The 12190-nt window shown below is 44.9% G+C and overlaps 1 protein-coding gene across 3 annotated transcripts in view; it reads left to right on the forward strand.

The window, feature by feature from the left end:
- EDEM2 (ER degradation enhancing alpha-mannosidase like protein 2) overlaps positions 1-11106 on the forward strand; it is a 45830-nt gene extending 34724 nt beyond the window's left edge. For all 3 annotated transcript variants that reach the window (XM_081149975.1, XM_081149973.1, XM_081149974.1), the window contains exons 9-13: positions 40-181; positions 1667-1791; positions 5319-5463; positions 8357-8478; positions 10544-11106. In XM_081149975.1, coding sequence (XP_081006101.1) covers positions 40-181; positions 1667-1791; positions 5319-5463; positions 8357-8478; positions 10544-11038 — 1029 coding nt within the window. In that variant the 3' untranslated portion in view covers positions 11039-11106. The remainder of the gene's footprint in view (positions 1-39; positions 182-1666; positions 1792-5318; positions 5464-8356; positions 8479-10543) is intronic.
- The last annotated feature ends 1084 nt before the right edge of the window (positions 11107-12190 follow it).

Raw genomic sequence — 12190 nt, forward strand, 5'->3', positions numbered from 1 at the left:
TCGTGGGCCCTCTATTGGGACTACCTGTTTCTCTTCTAGGTTGGCAACCACATTGATGTGCTCACTGGCAAGTGGGTGGCCCAGGACGCGGGCATCGGGGCTGGTGTGGACTCGTACTTTGAGTACCTGGTGAAAGGAGCCATCCTGCTTCAGGATACGAAGCTCATGGCTATGTTCCTAGGTAAAAGCAGGGTAAGGGGGCTTTCTCATGATTGTTCCTGTTGACATGTGCTTTATTTATAAACTTTCAGTTGCTCCCAAGTGCGTAGACAATCAGTTTTGAATACCTAAGTCTGCATTCAAAGCTAATACGGACATATGCTGCTCCCGTGATGCCCACTACACCACTTGCCGCCTTCTTGCAAGAGACAACTGAACCACACTGCTCTTTGTGTGTGGCCTTAGACTTCTTATTTCTTGGACATTGCACATGTGTTTCCTTTGCCTGGAATACCTCGTTTTCTGTTTTCATGTGCCCAAATTCTACCCTTCAAGGCCCAGCTTAAATGTCACCTTGCCAAGAAGTAGCTTAATCCTTCCTCAGAATTTATGTCCTTCAGCTTCTCTCTTGCAGTCAACTGTTACAGCATCCATACCTTTTTCATCTCTATTTCCCACAATGCTTTGCATGAGGTGGGGCATAGATTAATGCCTGTTGAATACAAATATTTTACCCTCCAGGTCCTTGGACACTACTAATAATGATATTGAGGAATTGTTGAGCACCTAATAACTGTTATTATAGCTACTATTCATTTGTTCAACAAATATTTATTGAGTACCATTGATGTGTCAAGTGCTGTGCCAAGCACTGAACATGGACGATTTTATTTATTCCTTAAACACTATTTGAGATTCTTATTTATTTGCATGTGTATTTGGTGCTTCACTCACTCAGTATTACTCATATTTATTATGTACTATCACCCTCGCCTGTGTGGCTCAGTTGGTTGAATGTCGTCCCGTGCACTGAAAGGTTGCTGGTTTGATTCATAGTCAGAGCACATACTCAGGTTACAGGTTCGATCCCTGGTCAGGCTGCATGTGGGAGGTGACTGATCGATGGTTCTCTCTCACATTGATGTTTTGTCTCTCTCTCTCTCCCTTCCTCTTTCTCTCTCTCTAAAAAAAAAATTATATATATATATATATATATATAGTACTATCTTAGTGTTGGGGATTCTGAAACCAACAAAGTAAAGTCCTGGTCCTCATGGATTTATAATACAGGTATAGGTTCAAGTTCTCTCTAGAATGTAAGCTCCCTGAGGACTGAGAACCTTCTTAGTCTTGTTTGCCACCCCTGGGTGCCTTGTGTTAGGTGGGTGCTTAGTGAATATTGTTGGGTGAATAGATGACTGAACAACCCTATGAGGTATATAACATTCCTCTCCCTACTTTACAGATAATAAGCCTGAGGCTTAAGAGGGAGGAACTTGCCCAAGGTCACAGCTTGCAAGTGGTAAAGCTGGAGCTAGAATTTGAGCCTGGAAGTTTGACTCCAGACCCCAGGCTCCTTCCTCTCTGCCTCATTGCATCCTAGTCTGCTTTGAGGCTAGACCATCATGTATAATCCTTCAAAAGTTTAAGTCCGTGCTTCTGTTGCCAAGGGCTGCCTGTCATGTCCCCAATCACTGACATGTCCGTTATTCCATCTTCACTGCAGAATACAACAAAGCCATTCGGAATTACACCCGCTTTGATGACTGGTACCTGTGGGTGCAGATGTACAAGGGGACTGTGTCCATGCCGGTCTTCCAGTCCTTGGAAGCCTACTGGCCTGGTCTGCAGGTAGGAACAGTCAGGAGGGTGGCCATTTTTCTATGGAAATGGCAAAGCAAGCTTGTTCAGATATAAAAGTTAAAGAAAGTAGTTTAGTTGCTGAGTACTTTTTTTGGAGGGACGGCTTAGGGATGGAGGAGAGACAGAGTGAATTAGACAGATTTAAGATTCTGTCTCACTGAATTTTCCAGTCTGCTATGGAACGTTGTTAATATAAGGGGGAGAGTGTCTTCCCAGGCTGAGCAGTAACAGACACTGGCAACAACCACTGCTCCGCTAGGCATTTCTGTCAGATCTCCTCATTCCTGACAGCAGGCCTGAGAAAGGGCGTGAAAGCAGCTGGGCCGCTCTGTCTGCCATCATTTTGTTTTTCCATTACACAGTCTGACACTTGCAGCTGGAAGGGATTTTAGAGCCATCTAATTGACCCCCTCAGTGTACCAAAATATTTTTATAAATTAGTTTTTGTTTTTTTATTTCAAAGAAGAGGTAATAACATGGATGTGGTGGTAAATTTAAAAAGCACAAAAGGGAATACCTTGAAAAGGAAGTCTTGAGCCCCACCTTAGGACCCTCTCCCCAGTCCAGCCCGTTATCTGTATATATTTCCAGAAATCCGCATACGTAAAGATATGAAGATTTATATCCCTCTTTTTTCTTTATCTATATAGGAACATATACATTTTTTTTTTTTCACCGATTATATCTTAGAGATCATTCTTTATTGATACCACATATTTAGTTTTACCTTTTGTGTTGTTAATTCTCAGCCCAGGATATTTTTTCCATTGATTTTTAGAGAGAGTGGAAGGGAGAAAAACATCGATGTGAGAGATACACATTGATTGGTTGCCTCCTGAACCTGCAACCCACGCATGTGCCCTTGACCAGAAATCAAGCCCTCCACTCTTTGGTGTGAGTCCCAGTGCTCCAACTACTGAGCCACACCTGCCAGGGCTAGTTTTGCCTTTTTTAAACAGCTGCATGTATTCCATTGAATAGATACACTGTAATTTATTTAACATTATGTACTTTTAGCCAACCCCCTTATTATACAAATGGGGTGACAGGCTCACAGAGAACTTATTAATAACACTAAAAACTGATCTCGCTCTCCCAGGATCTTCAAATTTTATTGCTTGAATGCCCCCTAGAAGAATTTTGAAAGACTAAAAACTAAAGCACCCCTTGCATATTTTTAATCTCATGTGTTTGAATAGTTGCATACAATTCCTTTTTCTCCTCGAATTCGTATTTCCATTCTACTCCCCAACAGAATTTTATTCTAATTATTATATTTTATGCTGAAAAAACCTTATTGGTACCCTATCATATGCCTCTGTAACAAAATTTGGATGTAGTACATAGAAATTAAAAATATTTAAAAATTCCTGTGACCATAGGCTCTGAATATTCAATTTGTTTTCTTTGAATACAGTTATTATTAATTTATAAGTGACTAAAATAACTAATAGCTTACAGTTTTTTGATGAATAATTTTAAAACCTAAAAGCAGTTTTATTGGAAATGTATTTCTTAATGAGATTTTTGGAGCTTTCTTATTTTTAAGTAGTTCATAATAAATATTTATGAGAAAATGATTTATGCCTTGTCGGTTTGGCTCAGTGGTTAGAGCGTCGGCCTTCAGACCGAAGGGTCCCAGGTTCGATTCCAGCCAAGGGCACGGTCCTTGGTTGCAGGCTTGATCACATGTAGGGTAGGCATCCAATCCTCTCTCTCTCCCCTTCCACTCTCTCTGAAAAACAGTGGAAAAAATACCCTCTGGTGAGGATTAAAAAAAAAGATTTATGTGTCAGGTGCTTTACTCAGAAGCACCACAACATGCTGAGCTAAGTGAGTCTCATAAATGAAGAAGGGAGGCTTAGAGATGTTAGATTTGTTCATTCACTTATTCATCAACTATTTGCATGCCTTCTGTGTTCCAGGCCCTGCTCCCCTCATGAAGTTTATGGGGGCGAGACACAAAGAAGAACTTAAAACAGATAAATAGATAAAATAATAAATTGCAATGAAAGAAAAAAATGAGAGGCTAAAATAGAATATTGGATGGGAACCAACTTTAGACGAGAAGGCCTCTCAGATGTGATGATAGTAAAGCCAATGCTTGAAGAATTGGGGGCGGGGTCATGTTCCGGAGGGAGGAAATATGTGTGAAGGTCCTAGGCAGGAAAGAGTCAAGTGTTTATCGGAAACAAACAAAAGCATCATGGCCACAGTCCAGGGAAGGAAAGGCTCAGTGGAAGGTGTCAGCAGTGACCAGCTTTTGCAGGGCCTTGAGGGCCATGGCGAGTCGTCTCAGCTCCATGCTGAGCCCTTGAGAAGCCCTGAGGTCTGGAGTGTGTCGTAAAACGGTTACTCGGGCTGCCTTGGGGACAGTGGGCCTGGAAAGTGCAGGAGGACAAATGGTGGGATGAGCAAGGAAGCCTTTGAGGTCATCCCAGTGTGAGATGCTGGTAGCTCTAGAGATAAAGAGAGAAAATTCTTGATGTTTTGGAGATGGAATTGACAGGAACTGCTGAATGGATGTGGGGTGGGAGGTAAAGGAGGAGTCAAGGACAACCACCAGGTTTCTGGCCGGAGTAACTCTGTAGATTTACTAAAAGGAAGAAAGGCAGGAGTAGGGAGATGACTTGGTAGGACAGTGAGGGAACCAAGAATTTTGCCTAGGAAAAGTCAAGTTTGTTCTATCCCTGATACATCCAATGGAGATGTCAAGAAGGTCAGGTGTTTCTCTGAGCTTATGTTAATACTAATAGCTACCTAGCCACAGCTAGTAAAATGACAAATGCATATATCCTCTGATCCAGCAGTCTTAATTCTGGGAAATTTATCTTACAGATACACTTTGCATGTGTTTGAGGTGACATATGTACAGGGTTATTTATTGCAGCATGGATATAGCAAATAGCAAAAGATCAGAACCAAGCCAACTCGCCATTCATAAGGACCTAATTAAATTATGTTCCAAGCAATGGAATTCTATGCAGTAGGAGGAAGGAGCTCTTTATGTACCTACATGGAAAAAATCAAGATAGGTTGTTAAATGAATAAAGGGAACTGCAGAACAGTCTATTTAATCAGCTATATTCAATGTGAGGGAAATAATATATACTCATACATATGTGCTTATGTTTACAGACTAATACAAAATGCTTATATGCTGGGGTGGAGGGCGGAAGTGAGACTTAGTACAGTCAACCTTTTCCCTGTTCTTAAGATTTTGAACCAGATGGCTGACTTACCTATTTAAAAACTGTTAGTGGCCAGCATTGACTGAGCACAGACTGGCAGCGGGGACTTTGTATACAGCCTCTGTCCCTCACAACAATGTATGAGATATATTTTGTATCTTATAGATGAGGCTCAGAGCAAGTACGTGTCTGGTTTGAGCGAGTAAATGGCCCCCCCAGGGTTTGATTGCTGGCCTTTTTGGCTCTAAGGCTTTCACTTTTCCCTGAGGTTGTGGGGTTGTATGCCTGGTAGCTGCCTGCCTGACAACCAGTTCTCTCCCACAGAGCCTCATTGGGGACATTGACAATGCCATGAGGACCTTCCTTAACTACTACACTGTATGGAAGCAGTTTGGGGGGCTCCCGGAATTCTACAACATTCCTCAGGGATACACGGTGGAGAAGCGAGAGGGTTACCCACTTCGGCCGGGTAAGCAGCATCTCTGGCTGTTGGGTTTTGGCCGTCGAGTTTGGCTCTCCAGACCCCAAATCCTCATGTCTTTAGAGGTTTCCATGCCTCAAGTGTTCAGAGGTCCTTCCCCCCCCCCCCCCCCCCCCCGCAAGGAATTACTTATCCTCACCTTTTCACATAAGGAAACTGTGGCCTGGTGGGTTGAAGTGATTTGCCCAAGGCTGTGAGTATAGGAGCTACGTCTGGAACTCAGGCCAGGTCTCCTAACCAAGTCTTAATGCTCTCTCAGACATGAGCAGGGGGGTGAGATGGGAAAAGCCGCATTGGCTCCTTTCAGTTTCTGCCATCAAGATTTCAGAAGTTCAGGCAAACTTCCTGCATCAGTGGGTCAGGTAAGTTCAGCTCCCACAGTGAGGAATGTTGGAATAAGGACTTTAGGAATGAATCATCTGACCTCATCCACCTCACTTGCAGCTCGGAGAAGAAAGGACCTACACGCTAGATAAAGTCGTTAAGTTCCTTTCCAGCTCCCATCCTCAGATTCACTGCAGGAAGGTTAAATGTTGCCAGGAGGGAAGGGAAAGGGGAACGGGAAGGAAGCTTAGTCAGCACACACAATCATCCCACCCCAAAATAGGCTGCGTTACCATTGTCTTAGCCTTTTCACACCTTCATCTGAAAGCCTTTTAGCTGTGGGACAGGCCTTTCGGTACCCTCTTTCCTTCCTCCTCCAGCACAAGTGGTTGTTGCAGGACTTGGGGAGGGCACAGAAGAGGCAGTAAAACAGCCACTGGGAAGTGCAATCTCTTCTGACTCCTTAGAGTTGGCTGTTCTTGGTATTTCTCATGCATTTATTCTCATGGCTTTTTTTTTTTTTTAACTCTCAGAAGGTATCATTTCCAGTGTTATATCAGTAGATAAAATGAAGACAGTTTGGGACTAAATGTGAGACTTAGGCTTGTGCATTTTCAGGATTAGAGGAACCCTGAGATGTCTTCTAATTGAAATCCCCTTTTAATAGCTGTGTCAAGTGGTTGTCTAGTCTTTGTGTGGTTACTACTAGTGTCAGGGAGCTCACTACTCACAGAGGCACCCTGTTACATTTGCAGGAAAGGCTGGCAGGAAGGCATCAGTGGAAAGTAAGGCACCACATCCAGGGATCCAGGAATGCTTTGGTCCAGTCACCCTTCCTACCCTAAAACAATAGCAAACGGGAGATAAGGTACTACTCTATTATTAGATTAGCCGGTGCCTTGTGCTCTGGTATGTACCTCTGAGATGCAGTGTTGACGCACAGAGACTACCCCACCCTAAGTCCACATCTAAACCGTCTTCTAAAGAGTTGGCGGGATATTCAGGAAATTAAAGCAATTACTAGTACACGTAGGCCCATGTGTGAGGAACAGAAAACCAGTGGCTGGCCCTGGGTGCACCAGTCCAGCCAGCTGCTAGAAGCAGAAGGGAAGGCTTCCTGGGACAGCACTGTCTTTTCTTTCTTGAACATGCACAGTGTGCTCACCCACCGGTGAACACATCCCGGTCTGTGTCTTAGAATAAGAGCATTTAGATTAGCAACTGTCTAGAGGCCTTTGGGGTGGGGGGTGGGGGAGGAGAAACCTGGGGAGATGGGCAGAGATCTTTTCTTCAAAAATAAGAAATAGAGTTTTCAGTAATGAATCAAAAGAGAGGAAAGTGCTGATCAAGGAGGAAACAGAGAAGGGCGTAATCAGGAGGAGAGGTTGGTATGGGGAGGGGACAGTTCTCCCCTCTGAGGAAGGGCAGGTGAAGTAGAACAGCCCATTCAGTGGTAGCTTCCACCCCCTGGGGCCATCCTTGAAGTCAGATCTTTCATTTCCATAAAGCTTTTCAGATATTTGAAAACAATAAGCACATTTTCCTGGGTTTTCTTTTCTCCAGAATAAATATTCTCATCTGGACCAACTCCTGTTGGCTAATATTCATCTTCAGATGGGGCCCTGTCTGAACATCAAAATCCAGTTGTGTAGATTAGGGCAAGACTGCTGCCTTGTTCTGGGCACAGTGTACAGATGGCTGCATCTTCGCTAGATCAAAGGTTGGCTCTTGAACATGTTGGCCGTCATGTTTTGTTCCATCCCATCTCAGAAAGGGCCTTACAATGACAAGTTCATATTCTTTAAGTTTTAGGATTAGGTGGAGCTGTGAGTGAGAGGAAAAAAACCATAGTAGCTTCATTAAGATAGAAATATTTCTCTTTCATGTTCTGGCCTTATCTATGACCCTCTACAGTGTCAGAGACCCTAATCCCACACCTGGCTGCTGGGAATGGTTGTTAGTCTTGGCAGCCATCTACTTGGTGAAAGTTAGGGATCCCGTTACTAAGGAAAAAGGAGGGAACAGATACTGGGGGAGAGGGAGCCGCCTCTGCCGCCTCCTTTGTCCCAGAGACTGGCTTCCTGTTTCTTCCTTGGTCAGGTTTCTTTTTGTGTTTTTTTAAAAAAATATATCTTTATTGATTTCAGAGAGAGGAAGGGAGAGGGAGAGAGAGAGAGAGACATCAGTGATGAGAGAGTTGTCATTGATCGGCTGCCTCCTGCACTCCCCCTGCTGGGGATTGAGCCCGCAACCTGGGCATGTGCCCTGACCTGATCAGGAATCGAACCACAATCTCCTGGATCCTAGGTCAATGCTCAACCACTGAGCCATACCGGCTGGGCATTCCTTGGTCAGTTTTAATGCTAGTCTCCACTGAGCTTCAGGCTTTGGGTCTGTTGGCTCTGGAAACTCAGCATTGAGTGAGTTGTCCCACGTTCCTCCTAGCAGGGGCCCTGTAGACAAGGTATGGAGGGGAGGAGTCCCTCACTGCCGCAACTGAGCCTGAACCTTCCCTGATCAGCCACTGGGTGAGGAGGGTTTGCTTTGGATCTTGCAGAACTCATTGAGAGCGCCATGTACCTCTACCGTGCTACGGGGGATCCCACCCTCCTAGAACTTGGGAGAGATGCTGTGGAGTCCATTGAAAAAATCAGCAAGGTGGAGTGTGGATTTGCAACGGTAAGTATTTCCATGGTTCCAAAGATTGGGAAATGTCTGCCTGCTACTAAAGAGCCTCGTTAAGGGTGGCCCGTTGGGAGTTCTGGAATATTAGCCCTGGAAAGGGACCTTTGAGATGTGTGCGATACCTTTATCTCACAGATGGAGAGGCTGAGGAACAGCGGAGAGCCTTGCTAAAGGTCACATGGTCAGTAGAAGTGGAGCTAGTATTAGTTGCCAGGGTCTTGACTCCACTCCCTTGCCGTTCTCCCCGCATCAGATCCTTTAGCTGTTGGAATAGGCTACTTGGCAAGGGTGAGTTTTCTGAAAAGCCCTACAAAATGGATTCAAGAAGGGAAATTCAGAGGCCCGTAGCCTTACATTCAAACCTGGGGATCCTTAATGAACAGCCTTACTAGTCTCCAAGATATTTATTGACTGTGTTTCCATGGGCCAGGCCCTGCGCCAGGCAGAGGGTTACAGTGATGAAGGAAGACCAAGCCCTGAACTAACATTTTAGGATGGGAAACCATGAGCGAGTGCCTGGGAGACAGAAAGAAGGCCAGTGTGGCTGGGGTGGAGTGAGCGAGGAGGAAGTGAGAGGTCAAGGCCCAGCAGTAGGCAGGGCCTGGGTCACTCAGGGCTTTGTATAAGCCGTGGGGAAGAGCTTGGCTTTGTTCTTCCTGGAGTGGGATGCCTTGGTAGATTTACAGCACAGCAATGACATGGTCTGATTTTATTTTAGAAAGATCATTGGCTGCTCTGTGGAGAATGCATTGAAAGGGTCAAGAGTGAGAGCCATGTCACATCCTTGGAGGACCCAGCAGGCAGGATCTAAACAGTCATGACAGGCATTTGAAAGCCAGATGTGTAAGAACATAGTCTGGAAGAAAATTCACCAAAGAGCCTACAGAGATTTTTATTTTTGTTTTTTAGGATAAGGGATTAAAAACAAAAAAATCCTTTTCTAAGATATTAAGTGATTCTATAAGTAGAACATAGGTACATATGTTTAAAGAAAAGACATATATATGTAGGGGGAAAATAAAGCAATGGTTATGTTTTAGTTTCCAATATGTTGTATCGTGTGAAAAGCCAAAGTGGATAAGCCCATTGGGGCCTTCTTAGGAATGCTCAGCTTATTTCCATGAAAAGGAAGCCCTTGGAGGTCTTCCAAGACGAATGATGTGAATGATGTGAACAGGCTTCTGACTCCTTGGCCTTCATCAAACAGGGCAAGAGAATGATAATTCTTGGTACATTAAGTCCGTACATTAGTTACATTTTTTTGGTGTAAAATAGATGTCCACTGAGAATTAGTTTTGTTTTTTAAAAAATGTATTGCCAATTCTGAGAGGCTAAAATAAATATTTGTAGCAAGTACTTATTCATCTATGATCATAGACTCGGTATGAATTTTTCTTCATAAGACTCCTAGTTAGTTATTTACAATAGTGAAAACTTGGTGACCACCCTAATGCCCGTCAGGAGAGGATTAGCTGAGTAAATGCTGCTGCATTTCCCAATGTCATTAAAGCGCATGATTAGGTCTGCATTCGTGGTCACAAAACAATAGGATAAAGGGGGTAGGAATTGTCAGGTCAGGTAGGGAAGTGGCATTTGATCCGAGACCGGGAGAAGTGAGGGAGCGAGCTATGAGGATATCTGAAGGAAGAGGGTTCCAGACCGAAAGAAACTGGGGTGGGAGCATACTTGCTAGATCACAGAACAGAAGGGCCTTGTGGCCCAACCTCCAAAAGCAAGCGACCAAGCAGCAAGAGATGAGATCAGGGAGGGAGAGGCCAGTCACCAAGGACCTGTTAGGCCCTGGCCTTTGGTTTTTAGTCTTGGTGAAGTGAGGTGTCAACTGGAGGTTTTCTGTGGAGGTGTGACAGGTAAGACTAGTGATATAAATATACTTTAGGGTAAGAATGGAAGCAGGAAGCCCAGTTGAGAGTTGTGGTAATGATTTGCCCAAAGGCCCTCCGCTGCTTTGGGGCAGGCCAGGAATCCCTAACGGGGTCCCTGGACCCTTTCTGCCCCACGGGGATGCTCTTCTGACTTGCTCTCCTCTCTCTCATGGCAGATCAAAGACCTGCGCGACCACAAGCTTGACAACCGCATGGAGTCTTTCTTCCTGGCTGAGACTGTGAAATACCTCTACCTCCTGTTTGACCCATCCAACTTCATTCACAACAACGGTTCCACCTTCGATGCCGTGATCACCCCCTACGGGGAGTGCATCTTGGGGGCTGGGGGCTACATCTTCAACACAGAAGCGCACCCCATCGACCCCGCCGCCCTGCACTGTTGCCGGAGGCTGAAGGAAGAGCAGTGGGAGGTAGAGGACTTGATGAGGGAATTCTACTCTCTTAAACGGAATAGGTCAAGATTTCAGAAAACTATAAGCTCAGGGCCATGGGAACCCCCAGCAAGGCCAGGGACATTCTCCTCACCAGGGACCCACGACGAGGCGAGGGAGAAGCCTGCCAGGCGGAGAGTCCCGCTTCTCAGCTGCCCTAGTCAGCCCTTTACCTCGAAGCTGGCGTTACTGGGACAGGTTTTCCTGGATTCCTCGTAACTGCTGGATGCTTTTCTTGTTCTGTTTTTGAAACTAGACTAGAACAATAAATCTGCTTTTGACTGTCACGTTTTTCTATTTTACATACTGGCTTGTTTGAGGAGATTTCATTCAAAGAAAGGGTTCATGGCTCAAATCTTGTGAACCTGGTTTATTTCCCTCATACAGTTGGAGAAACAACTAAACCTGAAGTCTGCTGGCTCCAAAGACCCCAGGGGTCGGTAATTGAATCTCCCCTTCTTTCAAGGTTCCCCTTCTCTGGTGTCTTGGGGGAGGTGTTGTTATAAGTGTATTTCTTCATTAGTTCTAGCCCCAGCCTGTGCTTCTGTCCTTTAGTCCTCCCATCTGTCCATCTGTCCTTCCATGCAACAGCGATGCACTGAGCACCGCTGTGTGCCAGCCCCGGCCCTACAGTTCAGCGGTGAACAAGGCAGAGTTTTAATTCTCGTGGACACGAAATTGTAGTGGAGAGAAATAAATCAGTGACCATACAAAATAGTGTTGTGGTCAGTGCTGTGAAGGAAATAGGGTGCTGTGCTGGAAAACCGTGGGGAGAGGTAACCTGCCTTAGGGTGTTAGGGAAGGCCTCGGAGGAAGTGATTTTTTTTAACCTTTAATTATAGAACATTTACAATAAAAGTAGAGACAATGGGATAGTAACCCCCATGTACTAATCACCCATCTTCAATAACCCCGGCGTCAAAGGCACTCAGCTCACGGCCAGCCTTCTTTATATCCCACCAAACACATTTAGAAGGAAATGTGTTTCAGACAAAAGATTTAGAATAGTTTCACTGCCCCAAAAACCCTCTCTTCTCTGCATATTTATCCCCTCCCCCACTCCCTGGCAATCACTGATCTGCTTACCCTCCCCACAGTTTTGCCTTTTCCAGAGCATCATACAGCATGTAGCCTGACAGACCGGCTTCCTTCACTTAGTAATATGCATTTCGGTTTCCTCTTTGTCGTTTCAAGGATTGATAACCCATTTCTTTTTAGCACATTGTCTGGTCGTACCAGTTTATTGAACCATGCGTCTCGTGAAGGACATCTCAGTTGCTTCCAAGTTTTGGCAATTATGAATGAAGTTGCTATAAGTATCTGTGTGCAGGTTTTCGACTCCTGTGGGTAAATACCAAGAAGTGCAGCGGC

This window comes from Miniopterus schreibersii, assembly GCF_964146895.1.
Source record: "Miniopterus schreibersii genome assembly, chromosome: 10".
Taxonomy (NCBI): Eukaryota; Metazoa; Chordata; class Mammalia; order Chiroptera; family Miniopteridae; genus Miniopterus; species Miniopterus schreibersii.